The sequence below is a fragment of the Alligator sinensis genome, unplaced genomic scaffold (genome assembly GCF_000455745.1).
Source record: "Alligator sinensis unplaced genomic scaffold, ASM45574v1 scaffold741_1, whole genome shotgun sequence".
NCBI classification, from domain to species: domain Eukaryota; kingdom Metazoa; phylum Chordata; order Crocodylia; family Alligatoridae; genus Alligator; species Alligator sinensis.
In genome coordinates this window covers 306,369-326,147 of record NW_005842212.1, presented here as the reverse complement: position 1 = coordinate 326,147, position 19,779 = coordinate 306,369, and the positions used below count along the sequence as shown (strand labels likewise).

Here is a 19,779-nt window from a genome sequence, read left to right as displayed (position 1 = left end):
CGGGGCGGGAGCCGGGGGGAGGGGCAGGTGGGTGCATCAGGGAGCAGTGGCCCCGCCTGGCTCCTCTCCTGGACCTGCCCTGCGGGGACAGCCTGTCAGGCGAGGTGGGGGTCCGCCTGCACTCCTCTGGTCCTTGCCCTGTAGCTTATTTAACAAATCTGGTGCCTTGACTCCAACACGCACAGCCCCGATTTTAAAAAAGGGGTCTCGGTGCCTTCCCGTAAACAGAATCGGGCTTCGTGCTAGAGACGATATCTTTTATTAGACCCGCTCGATATTTGCGACAACAACAAAAAAGTCTTGATTCACAAGCTTTCGGACACGCTCGCCCTTTTGCGGGCATAGGAGAGTGCAAAGATTGTAAAATTTCTAGGCGGAAATGAAAATTCATAAAATTTCTCCTCCAGTGGAAATGACGACTTGCTATTTTGCAGGAGAGCTGAAGGGGTGGTAAGATCTCCTGGCTGGAGTACGGGCAACCCCTGCCTTGCGCTCTTAATTGATTCCTGGAAACAAAAAACAAAAAAAAACGAGCCCTAAGTGAAACCAAAAGTATTTCACGACCTGGGATGGCGACCGCAATGGTTTTGAATGACCCGAGGTGGCGACCATGAGCATTGTAACGAAACTCGCTGAGCGGGAAGTGAAATCGGGTATTGACTTTTTAAAAAAATGAGCGTTATGGTGAAACGGCGTTGAGCCTGTAGTTCCTTTTTATGTGAATTTTTTAGGCTTGTTGGGTTTTGGTTGAGAGCTCGTGTTTTAAAAGCCAACTAAGCCGTGGCAGGTTGAGATGCCCGCGCTTCGGCCTTCGTAATGTTCCAAGGAAACGAGCCAGGAAGATTTCAACACTGTTGTGTGTGTTTTTTCTTTTCTCCCTCCCCCCTTAGCTCTGAAATACCACACAATGGAAGAACGGGCCAACCTGATGAATATGATGAAGCTCAGTATTAAAGTCTTGATCCAGGCAGCCCTCAGCCTGGGTAGGACTCTGGACTCTGACTTCCCTCCCTTGCAGCAGTTCTTCGTGGTGATGGAGCACTGTCTCAAGCATGGGCTGAAAGGTGAGCACCCTAGTTTCTCCTTCAGTGCATGTTGGCTGAAGTATTGAGGCCAGGGGGTGAGAAATCCAGTGATGTGTTTCTTTGTGGTTTAGGCTAAATAACGTAGACTTAACTTTTAATGTAAAATGATAATCAGTAATGGGGAGAAGTACTGGGAAAGGCTCAAATGAATTGCATACACGAATGCACACAAGTACTCTATTTCTGAGTCTGCAGTAAATGCTGATGTGTTGTTTCCATGTGCATACTAGGATCCTTTAGGTGGAAATATTGTACATTTTAGAGGTTTCTTGTTTGTAATTCTTGAATTGAAAGAGGATGTTTGCAACTCTTTCCTGTTGCTTAGCATAACTGTGTCTTTCCTTTTAGTTAAGAAGAGCTTTATTGGACAAAGCAAATCATTTTTTGGTCCCTTGGAGCTGGTGGAGAAACTTTGTCCAGAAGCCTTGGATATAGCAACTAGTGTTAAAAACCTGCCTGAGTTGAAGTGAGTTGGAAGCTGACAGGTGCAGTAATCTTACACAGATAGTGTAGTCTCACCATGTTCCTCTTTGCCTTGGCTGGAAGGACGTATTCCATAAAAGAGAGCAGCATGTGTATACATCTACCAGTATTTTGGAAATGCAAACAGTTCTCAATTCTAACAGAATGTTAACAGAGTAAAAAATCATGCTTGGAAAACTCCCTTACTTGTGTTTACAAATAACCTTAGACTATTCAAAGTCGAACCACTTTTAATTTCCCTTAACCATTTTTTGTGCACATCTGATTTAAAAAAAAAAAAAAAAAATACTGGTTTCCTTTCCTGGTTCCTATATGCAAATGGGATGTTGCAATGTTTGGGTTTTTTTGCAAATGTTGCAGGGAAACGTGTTAAACATTCACTGTAATCAGTTACAAATGGAATGTGTCTGTTTAGATTAATACAAATTTAAATACGTCCTGGGGCAAACTTGTTCTGATATTTTTCCCTTCATTTGAACCATATAACTTATTAAAATAATTCCATACCTGTGATGACACGGCTTTTACTTTTTGTGAAGTTTCATGTTTGCATAATAAATTCTTAACTCCAATTTAATCACATGCTCCCTTAAAATTTACAATGTTGAATTCATGAATTAACATTTTAAATCCTGGTTTACTGCAACTGTTGATACTGGTTTACGTGTTTCTGTGTAGGACTGCAGTAGGAAGGGGAAGGGCTTGGCTTTATCTTGCACTAATGCAAAAGAAACTGGCAGATTACCTGAAAGTGCTCTTGGATCATAAGCATCTATTAAGGTAAATAAATATCCAATTCATATTTTGCTTATACACTGCTTCTGTATGACAAATGAAATGTGCATTTTAGTTTTCGAGAACCTTCTTGTAATCTAAGTACATTAATTTTAATTCATCAATTACTTTTAACTCCATAGTACTGTTCAGTGCTCATTTACTCCCAGTGAACAGAAACGAAATGCTTATCAATACATTAGGCATATTTTTGTCACTTTTGCTGGACATCCCAAGAGTAAGGCAAAAGCACGTGTACACACTCATTTTGGGAATCCTTGACTGTTAGTATTTATAGTTACCATAACCTTGTTTACTAAGCATGCCCAAGGTTACAAATCTAATGACTTCATTTTTAAATGTTCTAGCCATAAGGGCAATTAATTCCTCAGATTAGGTATGTGTTTAGTAAAAGCCCTCTCTTATGAGCTCTGCATTTCCTTTTTCTCAGTTTTTCAGGTCTGCTCTTGTTGCATAAATCAGCAAAGGCAAAAGGATCAATTCATAATTTCACTCGAAGTGAAAGGAACAGTATCATTTAATGTAATAATTTTAAGTAGATGGAACTCCTGCTATTGTAACTGGTGTTTAAACCCAAATATATATCATGATTGTTACTGATAAGATTATTTGTTCTAGTGAATTTTATGAACCTGATGCGTTGATGATGGAGGAGGAAGGAGCAGTGATTGTAGGTCTGTTGGTGGGACTGAATGTTATTGATGCAAACCTTTGCCTGAAAGGAGAAGATCTGGATTCCCAGGTAACATCGAGCTTTAACATGGAAAACTACTAATAGGATCATAGGAAATTAGGATTGGAAAGGGATCTCATGAGGTCATGTAGTCCAGCCCCCTGTTCAAGGAAGGATCCCTGATTAAACCATCCCAGCAGAGTGCCTGTCTGATCTCTTGAAAATTTCCAGTGATGGAGATTCCACAACTTCTAGGGAGCCTGTTCCAATGTTGGACCACACTGTCAGACAGTCCCTCCTAATCTCCAACTTAAAATTTCCTCTGCTGCAGTTTGAGGCCATTGCTTCCAGGCCTATCTGTCTCTAGCTACAGAGAGAGTCTGTATGTCATACAGATGCCAACACAGTTAAGCACACACCTAAATATGTTGCTGAATTGAGGCTACCGATGTATGCAAGACCTACATGGTGGCAGAGGAATCAAGACTATTCACTAAAAATGAACTAGGCTGCAGAGAGCAAAACACAGAATATATGATGAAAATGATGATTACTGAATCATGAAGAAATAGCTGGAAGGAACTTCTTGAGGTCATCTAGTCTAACACGCTGTGCAAGGCAGGATCACCCCAGCTGAAATCATCCCAACCAAGTGTTTGTCTAACTTGCACATACAAGCATGGTATCAAATGTTCATTGAAAAGGACTGAAGTGATGGAACAGAAATAACATACCTTTTCTAAAGTAGTGGTCCAGAAAACCTAATATGGATTCACTGCCTGAAATAAGTCCATATACGATATTATTGAGGTTTTCTTGATTCAGTGTCGTCCCAGTCTACACTAGCAGCATTAACACTTACTACTTTTTTCCATAATAATTCATGGGAATCTGTCAAAAGTCTGTGCTAGCAACTTGAATGCTGTAGACAAGTCTAGGCTGAACAAAAAGCAGACCATATTATTAGGTTTCATTGTGATGTTGATTATTTGAAGAAAAAAAGATACTTGAGCATCTTCATTTATGGTTTGCTTGGAAAGGCATTATGAAGCTTAAGGTTTACTCAGAATATGAAATGGAGAAGCAAGTAAACGAAACCAGGAAGATGATGTCTACTGTTGCTCAAAATATTTCAACTGATTTGCCTGATAACACCATGGTTCTTTGTTTTTGTTTTTATCAGGTTGGAGTGATTGATTTTTCGTTGTACCTTAAAGACACACAGAACAATGATGATCTCAAACAGTATGTATGATATCCCATTGATTCTTAACTGTGTTTGCTTTTTGTTGTGTGTTTTGGTTTGGGTTTTTTTTAACCCCAAAAATGTAAGAACCTTAAACTGTCAAATGTTAGTCCATTACAGCATATCCATATTGGGAGAACCCTTTTAATTGTTTCAGGAAAAACACAGCATCCTAAATAGGTCTTGACAGATAAACCATGCAAAATTTGTTAACTTCCAAATACTGGAATCGTCATAGCAGTTCAGTGGTAGCACATTGGTTGCCACATGTAGGGTCAGAGTTTGTCCTCAACTGTAGTCCCTGCTATCAGTTATCAAGATCTGAGTTTATGGGGATATATTGTGCCAAACTAATTGATGAGGGCATGTGGTTTTGCCTTGGCACCATATAAGCCACTCCAGAGTACCACTGAATTGTCTGTCATACATGGAGACTTGCAGGCCATACTGGATTTAAAGGGAAAAGTCTGTTTGTCAGAGAATGTTTACCTTCTACTTGTGGTACAAGCAACACCATGCGTACTGTAGCTGAAAGAGTGGCAGGAGGAAGGAGGAAAAAAACCGATGCGTACTGTAGCTGAAAGAGTGGCAGGGGGGAGGAGGAAAAAAACCATAGTTTGTTTTACTACTTGTATTTGAAAGCATCTTATGGTCTCTTTCATACAAGGGACAGAGAAACATTTTACCAAAACAGAAGAACTTAATTGTAAGAGCATGAAAACGTTCAGGGTGAACTTAATGCTGTGTTTTAGAGAGAGAGGTAGTTAGCTATGCTAGTCTGTTTTCGAGTCACTTTACATTTACTTTCGAAACACACTAACATTCAAGTTGACAGTGTCCTTTCTCAACGGCTGCTGTCACTTCATCCTTAGGACAAGTCCTGCATTTGTTTCTCTGTTTACTTCTTTTGACTTTCAAATGCATCTTGGCACCTGTGTGCAAAAAAACAACAAAACCCATTCTTTCTGAGATTAGACTGAAATGTACTTCATTTGCCCTTTGCAACTTGAATTATAAAAGCATTATCCATTACACCCAGAACCAAAACTGGACAGATACGCATACACAGTCATTTGAGCTATGTCAGGTTATTTTTGAAATCTCCTATTACAGGACATTCATTTAGGCAATATTAGGGCTGCTGATATTAGAGCATCTTCATTTGTTTTGTATGTGCTTGTTTGGAACTCAGCCCCTATACTTGATACGTGTCTTGTTGGTACCCCTGCTGTTCCCACGTCCCCAGTCTTCTATTTCCCCCTTTTTTTTTATTTACCCCATTTTGGCGCACAGTGCTACTGTTACTTTTTTCCTTCAAGCTCATCTTTCATCCATAACCATTTATTTTAAGTTTACTAACTATGTAACTTTGTCTGGTACAGAGAGGTCCTTGCATTCTAATGGGACACTCATTCAATTTAAAAATGTGGGAAGGGAACTTGTTGCAACCTCTGACATTTATTGGCCAGCCCAGGCTGAGAACCTCATATCTGGTGCAGGCTAGTAGTTTGTAACGAATGGCATTGCCTTAAATAATTTCACTTTATTTTAGGGATGGAGGGATTACTGCTGTGCTTGACCAGAAGCATTATGTGGAAGAACTTAATCGACATCTAAGGTAGGAGTTCTCAGTTTCAGTGCAGGAACACACATTGTTACATGTTTGTTTGTTTTTCTTTGTCCTTAAACTTTGTAGAATTTGCCTGTAAAATAATTTGATAAATGAAGAGTTTTCTTGAAAATGCACATCTTGTAGGAAGAAAATTCTTGGTAGATTCTTGAACATAATGCCTCTCTGGACTTAGTCATCCTCTCAAAAATGAATTTTCACTGCATCAAGTGAGAGTGAGTGACCATAGTGGGCTTTGCATGTTTGTGTGCGCACCATTCTGGGGGATATTCATTTCCCCTATTAAAACGTCTGTTCCAGTTTGGTTTTTTGCCTGGCTTTTTATTTTTTGGCTGGTTGGTTTTGTTGTTTTTTTTTATTTGTAATTATTTGGCTGTTTGTCAACTATTTTTTCCTTTGACAAAACACAGAAGGAATCTACTGCTGGTTTGTTTTGTAACTGGATGGCCCAGCTGCCTTGTATTTCACTTGTGCTTTTTTTCAATATGACTGATTTGTTTGAGGGCATAATTGTTAAATATAGTTTAAGCAAGTGCAGTCATGCATACAGTATTAAGTAGCCACTCCCTGCGTTGTTTATGTACAGAACTCAAATGACTGAATGAAACAGTCATTGGGAATGCAAGTCACCCTTAAAATGGGGTTATGATGGCAATGAATGTTGATTGATTGGTTTTTGTTTTCCCCCTCTTCTGCCTGCCCCTCAAAGCTGCTAAGGTATTCCTAGCAAACCTTATGTCTCTTAGCCAAATACTTCAGATACAAAAAATACAGACTCCTTTTTTTTAAAGAGAAAAGCTGATCTCCATTTCAGATTTAAATCAAAGTAATCAAGTATTAACCTACTCTTGTTCCTAACATCTGTAGTCATGATTCTCAACCAAGTGCTGTGGCTAATGAGGTTGAGAACCACTGCTCTGTGGGATGAGTGAATACACTTAGGGGTGCAAGCAGAGCTCCATGGCGAGCTTGGGGAATTAAACCGACTGATTTTTCTCTTTAGTCCTTGATCCAGCAAATGCTGTGGGAGAGAGGACAATGGGGCTACTCCTGTGTTTTGAAGTTGGGTGCTCTGTTGGATTGGCTCCAAGGAGGTGGGGTAACTCCACATTCTTGTTTTGGGGGTCTTGCCTCTGCCATGAACATTCAGTGGCTTCCACTGGAAAAGTCGACCATGATTAAAAGTTTCCTTGCAGCTCCACTAGAAAATGTAATAAAGAATGCAGTTATACTTCTGTCAACTTCAGTCTGGCCTGTGTTTGTGGCTTCCACTAGCTGTTCCATTTATCTACTGGCCATATACAAATAAGCTCGTGCCTCTGTGGTCAGATATTGAAAATGATGTAATAATGTTTTTAATGGTAGTAGTCTTACATGAGCAGGCAGACTGGATTTTGATTTTGAGGACCTGTTGTAGGGCTTGCCATTTTTATAGATTCTGAACTGGGAAAAGTACAAAAGCAAATTGGACTGTACTAATGCGAGGCATAGACAGTTTTAAGTATTTTGAAACAGCAGAAAAGACACCCTTTGATTTGGCAAGATGAAGAGGAAAATTGCTTAGAGCTTTTTAAGAAGTCTCTAGAAAGTCAGAACGTCATTCTGAGCTATACTTCATCCTTTTTACCCAGCTCCATTGACATAAAGGACCTGGAACACTGGTTCGTTCTTGATGTATGGAAGCTTCTTTATACTGCCTCTTCCCCCCTCACTGTTAGAGGAGCACCCGTTTGCTCAGGGTCAGCAGAGTACTTGGAACACTTAGCTCAGACTAGGGGCCATGCACTGGTTGTAGCAGCCTGTTGCCTTTACCTACATATCAGACAAATTTGGCAAGCTGACATCTCTCCCCCACTGCTACCTCTTGTGAAAGTAGTTGGCATTATTAACTAGGATTTTTATATTTTTGCCTTTCAATCATGAAGTTGCTGTTGACTGATATTTTTATAGAAAATACAACTATGGGAGTGGATAAAAGCTGAATATGGCTTTCTTTTTACCTAAAGCAAGTGTAACTTTTTGCTACAGCTGCACAGTTGGTGATCTTCAGAGCAAAATAGACTGCTTAGAAAAGACTAATTCAAAACTCCAGGAAGAGGTTTGTGACTAACTATACATTCTTTATTACAAATGTATTCTTTAGTCAGTTGAGCAAGTTGGGTTATTTTCCTTTTGAGCTGAAAGGGAATTCTGCTTTTGAATTTAATGAACCAGGACTTTGCCTTACATATTATGTGTTTCATGCATTTGAAATGTGGGCTTTAATAGGAATAACTTGAGTCGGAGCACTTTACAAGTTTTCTGGCATATAAAACCATGATAAACATGGTATTAAGATCTAGGAAGCTGTAGCTGCTAGATGTCAGTTTAATGGAAGACACTCCTATCCAAGAAGTGTGCAGACTCAAAAGAATATTCTCTTTTACAAAATGTGTATAAAGATTACTTGGCCAGTAATAAGTTGTTAAATACCTCACTCACTCCATCCTAGATCATCTATTGAGGTCCCTTTCAGCCCTACTTTTCTATGATCTTCCATCCTCACAGCAGGAGGTGAAGTTTTTTCCCCCTGAGTTGTTTGTGTTTTCCCTCTAAAACCAAGAGGGAAAACGAGACCAAGGAGAAGATAAAATAAAGAAATAAGTGAAATCACATCAGTTTCCAGGAAGGAAAAGCATTGGGTATCAGTTCATAATGGCAGATGTCCCTTCTAGTTGATTCCCAAACATCCCAAAGAAAGTTGTGTTGATCCATACTATCTGTGACATGCATTACCCTGGTCACAAGTTGGTAATTTTTGGGTAACCTACATCCAGAACTGAAATTGATGCAACAATATGGAGTTTTAGCTCCCTAAATTACCTACCTGCTAACCTGTATTTTAAAGAGTAATGAGAACTAATTGATTGTACTTAATATAGTATGTTTCATAAGAGTTGCTAAGATTTTTGTTTCAGTCTCATCCGGATGATGCATTCTTGTCTGCATTTAATCGCTACACACAGCCTTTCTCTTTAATCAGCTTGCAGCAGCAACTGACCGGATTAGTTCACTTCAGGAAGAACAGCAGCAGTTAAAACAGCAAAATGAATTAATTCGTGAACGGAGTGAAAAGAGTGTAGAGGTTAGTCATCCAGATAAACTTTATGGGCAGTATTTAAGACAAGCCACACTCTACTCTAATTACGTCAATATTTTTAATTTGATCACAAACATACGCTGCTTATTAGTACTGATTTATTTTTTGCATCACTTAATAATGTATTTCTTAGATAAATATTTAAAAGCGTTGTACCATAATGCATAATATGAGGTCCATTCATTGCAGACTGCAGATTGGAGGGGGTGGGGCGGAGAGAAAGACAAGAAAAATGGTATGCAGAAAGAAATACATTCAAAAGCACAATGTTGCTTAAAATATCCATACTGACATCTTAGACGTTACCTTGTTAATATTGGCCACCTTGCTAAATGTAAACTAGATCCTATTTGTTTGTGGGAAATTGCATTTTATTTAAAAGGAAGGATAGAAATAAGTTATGTCTCCTTAATCAGATTGCAAGCAGGCTTCACAGGTATTTTTATTTTTTTCCCCCTCTAATTTTTCATCGAGGTAACAAAACAGGATACAAAAGTAGAATTGGATACCTATAAACAGTCACGTCAAGGTCTGGATGAAATGTACACTGATGTCTGGAAGCAGTTGAAAGAGGAGAAAAGAATTAGGATGGTGAGGGTAACTTTTTTTTTTTTTTTTTTTTTTTTTTTTTTTTTATTGCAGAATTCAATGGGAGAACATGGGTTTTCCTCTCTCTTTATTAGTGTAACATTATAAACAAATAATGCAGAAGATCCGGTAGAGTTCTGGTGACGATGAGCTTGGGTACAAATAGATTTACAAGCAGCAATCTCTCAGGGTGCCTATACACATGCAGTGAAGCTGCTCTGATGCGCTGGAATTACAGAGTGTTGGAGCAGACTCGATTAATTGCGTCTGCTGCAGCATGGTAATTATTGTGCTCCAGCAGACTCCAGCACTGTGTATCAGCATCCCCATGCTGAAAAATGACTGCAGGGGTACTTTTAACTAAAGCTTGTTCGAGCTTTAGTTAAAGCACCTCCACTGCCATTTTTCAGCACAGGGAGACTGACGTATGTGATGCTCCGGGCACTTTTAATTAGAGCCACTCCTAATTAAACCCACCCCACTTTCTCCTTCCCCACTCCTGGAGCAAGTATATAAATGCCCTCAGTAACCAGAGCTTTTAGACAGTAAAAGTGTCTAGGAGGAACCAGAACACACAGAACGTTAAAGAATGGAGTTGTCCTCCTCCTGTTTGCTATACAGGCCAGTTGCATCATACGCGCATTTTAACTTGCACAAATTCAACTATACGCGGGGGGGGCTTGAGTCTGCACGCGGCGCTGCCGCTTACCTTGAGGCCCGGCCACCACCACACTGCCAGCAGCGACTGCCTCTGCCTCCAAAACCTCCTGCCGCCGCCATGGAGCTGTGTCCAGAGCTGTGTGGCCGGCCGCCGGACGTGTTGGTGGCCGGACAGCATGCAGCCATCCCCACCACCACCCCACGCTGCGCCGCTGCCACCAGCCACACAGCTCTAAGCACGGCTCCACCGCGGCAGCGGAAGGTTTTGGAGGCAGAGGCAGTCACTGCTAGTCAAGTTGCTGGCACAGTAATCGCGATTTGACTATACGCGATTTTTCGCCTTAAGCACTGACTTCAGAACGTAATGCCTGGATAAAATGCGACTGACCTGTACTGATCCAACCAAGGACTGGTGTGTGTGTATATACACACCATTGAAGACATTTGGTTTAAAAGCTGTCCCTGCACAAAACCAGTTCTGTCTTTGCACTTTGTTGTGTGTTTTTTTTTTTTGTTTGTTTGTTTTTCTTTTCTTTTTTTAATAACAATTACCTCTCAAAGAACACTTTTTTTCAGCCTGATTAGGCTAGCTGGGTTAAGAGTCCCTGTCTGCTGTTCAGATCCGCAACATTTTTTAACTTCTAAAAGAAGAAAAAGAATGCAGCTAGCATGAGAGGTTGAATTAGGCACTCACTCCTATATTCTAGAGCAGGACTACCAGTAAAATAAACCAGCATGATGCAGAGAGCTGGGATATAATGTGTTCAGGTTACGTCCTTTAACCTACTCATATTGCCCTCTTTGAGCTTGGTCTCATTATCCCTAACATCTCAGTTTAAGATTATTCCTTTGAAATAACACACAGATAAGTTTTGGATAGGGTTAGTACCATATGTATTTCTTAAGTGATGTGTGCCTATATAGCAATAACTAGGGAATCTCTTTCTAAGGAATTAGAGAAGGAGTTGGAGCTGCAGATTGGAATGAAAACAGAAATGGAAATTGCCATGAAACTTCTGGAAAAAGATACGCATGAAAAACAGGACACTTTAGTTGCTCTTCGCCAACAGCTGGAAGAAGTTAAAGCTATTAATTTGCAGATGTTTCACAAATCTCAGGTAAATGCATCAAAAATGGATGTCAAGAACCAACAATAACTGTTTTCAATAATTGTACACAGGTGTGCTTTGAACAAATATATGTCTTTTTTGTTAGTTGCTTATCTGCATTTCTATCAACATGTAACGGATAGTTTTACTCTCCGGTAATCCTCTTAGTAGTAGTACTTCCATTACACCTGTCTCTTAAGCATTTCTTTCCACAGTTTCACTTATCCTGTCTTTTCATTAGAGATTGAGTAGGCTTATATATAAATTATTGTCTGAGTTTCCTTTAAAGTGCTCTGTGGAATTCTGTTTGATACCCTTAAAGGACTACAGTAGAAAAATCAATCGAATTTTTCATCATATGGGGGAGAATAGGGTCGCAGAAATCCTGACGAGTGGTCTAGTGACTAGAACAGAAGACTAACATGTTAACCTTTGAAAAATTATCCCTTGGACAACAGGGAACCACAAGCAAACTGCTGAGAGGTACTTTTGGCTCTGTTCAGCACTGTTGCTGAAGTTCTGTGTGATACTATCTGGGGGAGTGGTGCTGTCGGGGAACACCTTACCGCCTGTAAGGTATAGGAGGTGAGGCCAGATGGACTCCTGTGGCCTCAAACTGTGAAACCATCTAATTGCTGGCTTTCAAATATCAAGTAGATGGACCATCCTTATCTGATTTAAATTCATTGGGAGAAGAATAAAACTCTTCCTATAGAAAAGATGCAAAATGGTTAGAAATGCAGCAATTGAGAATTTGGCAGAAATGCTCTTAATCCTCCACCATTGTGTCCTCTTCTAGAAACCTGATCCCTGGAACTCCTGGCATGCGAGTTCCCAGACCCTCGCTGTTTCTTACTCTCTTCAGTGCACCAGAAGAGAGCGCCCTGTTTGTAGCTTCCTTCTAAAATAATCAAACTCTTCAAAATATCTGTGTGGTTTTCTACAATAGTTAAGCTTGTCCTTAAACCTTATTTTGGGTATGCTTTTTCCTTTTTGTTTTTTCTTCTGCCTGAAATAATCTGCATGTGTTTTTTGTTTTGTTTTTTTTTGTTTGTTTTTCCCCTCAGAACTCGGATAGCTCACTGCAAGTGAAAAAAGAAACAATATCATCTTTTGAAGGGAAAACCCATGAGATGCTCTCTACTATGAAGCAGATGGAGGAGAGGTAATAGTTACAGACTCTCAACCTGCAGTACTGACAGACAGTAATGGATGGGCTTCCAATATTCATGTGTATTAAAAAGACTTCAGTGGGCACTCCATAAATAAGACACTGAGCTTTTTCACATAAAATGGAACTAAAATCCCTCCCATTCGGATTACAGAAGCTGAACATCTTGTTGCCAAATCTTCGACAGGTTACAGGACAGTTGAATTCATTTACTTATTGTATCAAATACTGGAAAACTTTGCTAGAGAGAGAATGTTTCCTATCGGCCAGAATCCAAATTAGCGCTACGTGTCTTGCTTTCTTTTATTTCCCAAAAGGTGTGTGCTCACCCCACACAGCAGCCTTCCTGCACTTGGGAAGATGGCCGGGAAGTGGCCTCTCAAGCCATCAAGTCCAGCCCCATCTATCCACCATGTAATAGATGTAGGTCACTTGAGAAATATGAAACTTAAATGGTTGCTTCTCTCTGGTGTGACTATACTTGAAGAGCAGTTGACAAGACTGTTGCAGTCTGCGTACTTCCATTGTCTGGTGTTCCCTCCCTAACTCCAGTGTTGGCAGCACATGTCTGAGCAGACTGGGAGGCACCACTAGAGATTAGGAGTGTTCTGGGCAGGGCTGAGCATAATGGAGCTCCTTATGACTGTTACAACACAGCTGCCTTCCGCACTTTACTGAGCTCCAACCCATGGGGGGTTTTTCCCATGCAACATAGAACAGTCCTCGGGCACCCCCATCAGTTTTTACCATGTCCTGTGCAGGGTTAGGATCTCTCCCCTCTCTCCCTCCTCTCCTTATCCCCTTCCCCCCCTGTGCACATGCACCCACCAGTAGTGTCTTCCCCCTCCCTGACTGTACACACAGATCCAATCCACGCAGGTGTAGATGTGAAAGTATGGACAATACGTTTGTTTTGTCATAAATCTGTCTGAGGTTTTGGCTTCTGCAGAATTCTTATCTTTTTAATGCCCCATTTATGTGCCTTTTTAACTTGTCTCATTATTACACCCATTTTTTCTATAATAAGTGTTGTTTTCTTAGAAAAAGAGGTCAGTTATTCTCATGCATTTTTGCTAATAAATGTACTGTGTATTTTGTTGTGCTTTAGGCTACAGCATGCAGAAAAGGCTCAGCAGGTGGCAGAGGAAAAATGTAACAGGATGAAGCAAGAATTTGCTGGCAAAATTGAGGCTTGGCGGCAACATATCACCCAACTGGATAGTCAATGGTACTTGTTTTTTTTTTTATGGTACTTACAGAGGAACTCGGCTGTTCTGTACATTGGGGTAGCGTGTTGATTTGAGAGTCCTGTCTGCTTCAAAAATCACCTGTATTGCATATTTTTATATCTTCCAAGTCTGTTGGCCTTAATGATACCATCTGTGTTTATGCTGATATCTGGCAAATGCTATGAAACAAATCAGCTGTTGAGTGTCAGAGTGGGGTCTCTGGATGGGTTGCTTACCTCTCATTCTTAGATATTACTTCTGTTTTACTGATCTGTCTGTTTTGGCAGTCTGAGAACTTAAGATCACTGGTCAGGAAAGTTTCTTAGGAACAGTTCCTTTTCTGAAGGGATGTGATGCCAACAGGAACAGCACCTTCTTTTGTTTGTACTAGATTTGCAGTTTACTGAGAGCCTAGTGAATGAGCTTTCACTTCAGGCTACTCTATCTCATGCCAGTGGGTACATTTTTCCAAGGAAACCTCCTAGCAGCCAGGATTGCACCCAGCTGGTTCCAGGATGCCATTTTATGCGAGTCCCTTAACATAACATAATTCTCAGCTACAGCTAAGGCACCAGCTGCCTCCTTTATGCTGCTGGACTGGAACAAATGGGATTTAGGAGGGGCTGCTGATCCAGCCTAGTGCCTTCAGACCTGCAGTAACAATCTGATTGTCTTCAGGGATAATAGTATTGCTTTTAATCTGTAAAAGGACTGCCCTCTCCACTTATTCACTGTGGCCTGCAGTCGGATGACTGGGGGGTGGCCTTCCGTCATTTATCAAATCTCCTTGATTTTGTTTGTATGTATGATGTGCCTTTTTTAAGAAGGCAGCAACCAATACAACTAATGTCGGGTGATAGAAAGTGGAATGCTGCCTCTGTCTGTCTGTCTGTCTCCCCTCCCCCCCCATCTCACACACTCATTCATGATTGGATTTCTTTTACTCTTGTCCAAAAGCAGCAACTATAATTCCCAGTCTCCTGCCTACAGCCTACTTTTCCTGTCATGTCTCTTCCCCTGACAACCCCTTCAGTCTCCCAGGCTGCGTGTTGTCTTGCCTTCTCCCCCACCCTGCCCCAGCTTTTCCTATTAACATAATCCTCAAGCATGAGCCTCCTTCACTTCTAATGTCAGTGATCAAAGAACCTCTTATTTCACTAGAAGGGTTTGCAGCTAAACATAATCTTTGTCCTTTTTCTGCTACTGTTTCTGACGTGCTGGCTTCCTAGCCTGAGTTGTGTGTGGTTGTACTCTGTGTTAATGGACCACTGTGTGCGGCGGGGACACGGACGGGACACAACATGACACACTACTGCTCATACCTAAGCAGTCGAGCATGTGTGCATCTTTTTACAGTGACCCAAGAACACGGTTGGTCTCTGCAATGGCGCAGTGTGCTCATACCCCACCTCTGGAACAGTGTTTCCGATCTTGCTGTTGGTTGCACAAAGGCTCTTTTTTTTTCCCCCCTGTCCCTAGTATTGTCTACTACAGAAAACAGGCTCTGTTAGAACCAATACTATTTTTAACAGCTCCGCTCTGGAGAAGGAACTGAAATCTGAAAAAGAGCAGAGGCAGACCTTGCAACGAGAGCTCCATCAAGAGAAGGACACCACTGCTCTGCTAAAAACAGAACTGCAGCAAGTGGAAGGGTTGAAAAAGGTAAGTGCTTCAAACCTGAAAGTATGTAGGATGCAGACTGAAGAGGTGCTGTCCAACCTCTTGCTGCCTCAGTGAAGTAAAGCTTTTTCTTCCCATACTTGCTGCTTCCTTCTGTGAAAGTGGTTACAAGAAAAAAAACTAACAACTTGGCTGTCTACAAGCAAATACAAAGGATGGGAGCTGGTATGTTACAAACTGTTACAAAACTGGGAAAACAGGATGTTACAAACCAAAGGTCCATTATTGTTAGAGCACCAGGTTTCAGAGGGAAATGTTTTTAAAATGAGTGTCCTCCCCTCAGCATGAAGGGCTTTTTGCAGCTTCTGTGTAGGTGCTTTTTAAAGTCACAGTTAAAAATGACTCACTGTAAAAACTGTTCCTTGAGGATAGGCAGTAGCATGTCTGTGCATTCGGGAGCAGTTGTCTCCAGTGCCAGAGGCACTGGACACACACCAGAAGGCAAGGTCTTATATAAGTGGGACACTAGCAGGTACGGTGTATGGTGTTGGGTCTCGTGTCAGGGCTGAGGGTAGTCTTATGTGGAGTTTAGATTATGGATTTGTGTAGGGACAGAGATGATCCTGCCTAAGACTGGGTGCTGGACTAGATGGCCTCTGGAGGCCCCTTCCAGTCCTCCTTCTCTGTGACTGCGTATAGTAGCAGAGTGGTGATCGAACCACTCAGCATTTTGTTGGTTTACCCCACAAGTGTTAGCATAGTTGGACATGGATTGCAGAGGTGTAGAATCTATTCCCCTCTGGTAGAATTGGTTAAATAGTTGACCCATGGTGATCTGCATTATTTCACTTGGCACCGCACCATTCACGTGCTACCTGTTACCATGGGGGGTGTGGGGGTTTAGTCCTGGAAGATGTTGGGTTGATTTGTCTGTGGTCCAGGGTACATAAGCATAACTTTAAAAAATAAATGAAGTCCTGAGACAGCGGCGAAGATGCCCAGTGTTCATGTTCTGGCTGGAATGCTTAGTGTGTGTGTGATTCATAGGAACTGCGAAAACTACAAGATGAGAAACGGCAATTAGAGAAAATCTGTGAAGAACAAGAACAAGCTCTCCAAGAAATGGGGCTGCACCTTAGCCAGTAAGTTCCAGTAACTGAACCCTTCAATTATTTGGCGTGGGGGGGGGAGGAAATGTAGTTTTGATTCTCATACTGATTGGTTACAGTCACTAAAGGGCATCTAGTCATCTGTGAAGTTGTGAATATTAGGAAATGGTAGGTCAATATGGAAGGTAGGAGGCTGAACTGGAACTCAGTCCTGTGACTTTCATGTGTGCATGTACCTGCCTTCAGTGGGACTGGTTTGCTCTGATCACAGGACTGGAAAGCTTACTTTCCCTCTTGGTTTCAGATCCGTGATACTGTATGGGTGCTCCAAACAGTCCTTTTGATTCTTTTTTTTTAAATCATAATAAAATAAGAATTAACTTCCCTTTTTAGATCCAAGCTGAAGATGGAAGACATTAAGGAAGTAAATAAAGCACTAAAGGTACTGCATACTAGCACATTATGAACATGTAAATGAAGCAAGATCAGATTTCAGCCTAAGTGTTGCTGCATGTAACTTAACATTGAAATGTTCTCAAATCTGGGCCTGGGGAGTTCCAACTGTAACTAAAGTGTGCAACCTTCCTTCCAAGTGACTTATAACTCCAATGCATCTTTCCTGCACTTATGACAGAAAATTCCTCTTTTAGGGTCATACCTGGCTAAAAGATGATGAAGCAACTCACTGTAAGCAGTGTGAAAAAGAGTTCTCCATCTCAAGAAGAAAGGTAATGGAAATAATAACAAACACTTGCATTTGTGTGCGTTTCAGACTAATTAACAAAATACTTATCTGACGGAGTATCATCTTCCCCATATGGCATCACAACCCTGTTTGCTAGAGAATTATTCACAAGCCTCTAACTTGCTGCCATTTAGTTGTGTGAGACAGCTTCTGAAAACTGACTTGCTGCTGAGTAACACTTGCATTTTCAAGTGAAGTGAGAGGGGGGACATTTAACTTTCAAAGCATTAAATGCGTGTGTCTGTTACCCGTAACTTAAATGCGTTTAATCTTCTCCATGGTGACTTTGTTTGTTGCCTAATGGGAAGAACTTGTAGCTAGATAGGTGTTCCACACCCTCACGAGAAACTTGAGCTCGGCTTCCCATCTGATTTCCCTTTCTGGATGACAAGGACTGGAAGTTCAGGGGAGATGGGTTTGGGGTTTCGTTGTTTTTGTGTCCCCACATTTTTGGGGAGGGGGTTGTTTTGTTTTCTTAGTTTCCTAAATACAGTGGGCTGATGCATGACTCTAAGCTAACCTCCATGCTGAGAGTACAGGTCTCGTGTGGCAGAGAGCCCTGGACGTGGGTAAAGTGGAAGCGCCAAAATAGTGGATGATGCCAAGGGATTCGTGGAACTCGCCACAGTTGTATGGCCTGCTGTAACTTGGCTTAATTACCTGATTTCTTTCTTGTATTTTTTTTTTTTAACTGTCTTACAGCATCACTGCAGGAACTGTGGTGACATCTTCTGTAACACTTGTTCCAGCAATGAACTCGCGCTGCCTTCCTACCCTAAGCCTGTCCGTGTTTGCGATACATGTCACACTTTACTGCTTCAGAGATGTTCCTCTAATTCTACCTAAGGCTTCGGCTGTTTCAGAAGGACCAATCTAACCTTGAAAGACTAGATTTTTGTTTTTTTTAAACCCTTTATTCCCAATATTCCCTGTGTAGCAGAAAACATCTCTTTAGTCCTTTTGATTTGCTTTCCATTATAGAACAGGTCAAGTAAACAGATCTGATTTAAAAGATTAAGGGACTTTACAGGAATTATGAAAAGTAATGTTGTGTTAATAGAATTCTTAATAAAATTGAGAGAATTAACAATCATAGAAAAGGTCAGTTCAAAATATTCAGTTTCCTGAGACTGAAATGCAAATTCACTCTTTTCTGTATTTTATATATATATAGAAAAAGCTATTTTCTTTGTATTTAAAACTTTGTACACGTCACATTTATAGATTTGACTGATCCCTTAAACAAATCACTTTTTCTGCACTGTAACCTCATGGTTCTGCTGTAACTGTTCACTTTACTATATTCCAGATAACATTTATGGTGGTTATGTACAGTTTTGTATGTGGTCAAACTAAGTTGAAGATAAATTTGTCAGTCTTCTACAGTTTATGTCTATGGAAAAAGCTTTATAAAATGTATAAATGAATGTGCCTTCACTATACTTAAATCAGAGTAACAGACTAGATTTGTTTCTAAATCACTTATGAATAAAATACAGTGATAATGCAATAAAGATGTTGTTAAACTGTGAAAAATAGCTGTTTTAATACTGGTCTTTGCTGCTTTCTTCAAGGGGAAAAAATCATAACTCAGTCAGTCATGGGAGCACAGGGGATTCCTATTTTAATTGTGAAAGAAAATGCTGCTTTGGGAGTATTTGAGAAGATGAGTACTGAAATAAAGTGACCACACTCCAGTGGTTCAAGGTGGAATAAATACATGGACTACATTGGGTAGTGTCATTTCAGTACGAACATCAAGGAGTTAACTCTGAGTGAGACAAGCAGTTTGAGTTACTTAAGGTGTTTTTGGAGGCAGGGAGGGCTGTAGTTTTCTAAAATGAACTCCTATAGGTTGCTTCTATTTTGGGGGGGGGCCTATAGTAGCAACATTCAACTTCAAGCCTTCTTGGTACTGGTACACTTATTAAAATGCAAGCAATACTATATCCAGTTCTGGAGTCACTTAGTGATAATGTAGGTAAGAGTTGGAAAAATCTAGGTTGCTCCTGGGTATGATGTTCTTTCATGAAGATGGTTGTTCTGTGTGCAGCTCAGCTGTGCTTTTGGTTTACATTACATCCTTTTGGCCCCTGCAAAAATCAGTTGGCTTAATACTAGAGCTCCAGGAGCTGGAAGTGCACAATTAGCCGTGTCACCCATTACTGCTAGCCTGATCCATTCTGTGAAAGGCCTGCCCATAGGCTTGCATGCTATGTGCCTATGAGTTTAAAGTCTGTAATTAGAAAAATCTTGAAGTTTAGTGCTTAGTTCCTCGCCTGGTGAAGGAGATTGTTATGGGCGCCTGTGTCTGCAAATGCTCCAAACTCTGTGAATGTAGTTCTGAACACTTGCCCTGTTCTCCTTGAGTTCTTAGCTGTAAAAGGGCTCAGTTTACATCCGAGTTTACCACATCATTGGCTTTCATGAGTGTTGAGTGGAAGGGAGGCTTGTTTTAAATAAGGACTCTGCTATTTCTGGTTTTAAGTGTGAGCTT

General features: G+C 40.8%; 1 protein-coding gene across 3 annotated transcripts in view; it reads left to right on the top strand.

Annotated features, from left to right (window-relative positions):
* The window catches only part of RUFY1 (RUN and FYVE domain containing 1), a 30,562-nt gene extending 11,744 nt beyond the window's left edge, over positions 1–18,818 (top strand). For 2 of the 3 annotated variants that reach the window (XM_014521392.1, XM_006026832.1), the window contains exons 2-18: positions 891–1,064; positions 1,434–1,551; positions 2,247–2,348; positions 2,982–3,105; positions 4,220–4,281; positions 5,835–5,900; positions 7,941–8,010; positions 8,935–9,036; positions 9,526–9,642; positions 11,250–11,417; positions 12,476–12,573; positions 13,688–13,807; positions 15,341–15,470; positions 16,476–16,570; positions 16,931–16,979; positions 17,188–17,265; positions 17,985–18,818. In XM_014521392.1, the coding sequence (XP_014376878.1) occupies positions 891–1,064; positions 1,434–1,551; positions 2,247–2,348; positions 2,982–3,105; positions 4,220–4,281; positions 5,835–5,900; positions 7,941–8,010; positions 8,935–9,036; positions 9,526–9,642; positions 11,250–11,417; positions 12,476–12,573; positions 13,688–13,807; positions 15,341–15,470; positions 16,476–16,570; positions 16,931–16,979; positions 17,188–17,265; positions 17,985–18,128 (1,817 nt within the window). In that variant the 3' untranslated portion in view covers positions 18,129–18,818. The remainder of the gene's footprint in view (positions 1–890; positions 1,065–1,433; positions 1,552–2,246; positions 2,349–2,981; positions 3,106–4,219; positions 4,282–5,834; positions 5,901–7,940; positions 8,011–8,934; positions 9,037–9,525; positions 9,643–11,249; positions 11,418–12,475; positions 12,574–13,687; positions 13,808–15,340; positions 15,471–16,475; positions 16,571–16,930; positions 16,980–17,187; positions 17,266–17,984) is intronic. The other variant, XM_006026833.2, reaches the window with a different exon arrangement.
* The last annotated feature ends 961 nt before the right edge of the window (positions 18,819–19,779 follow it).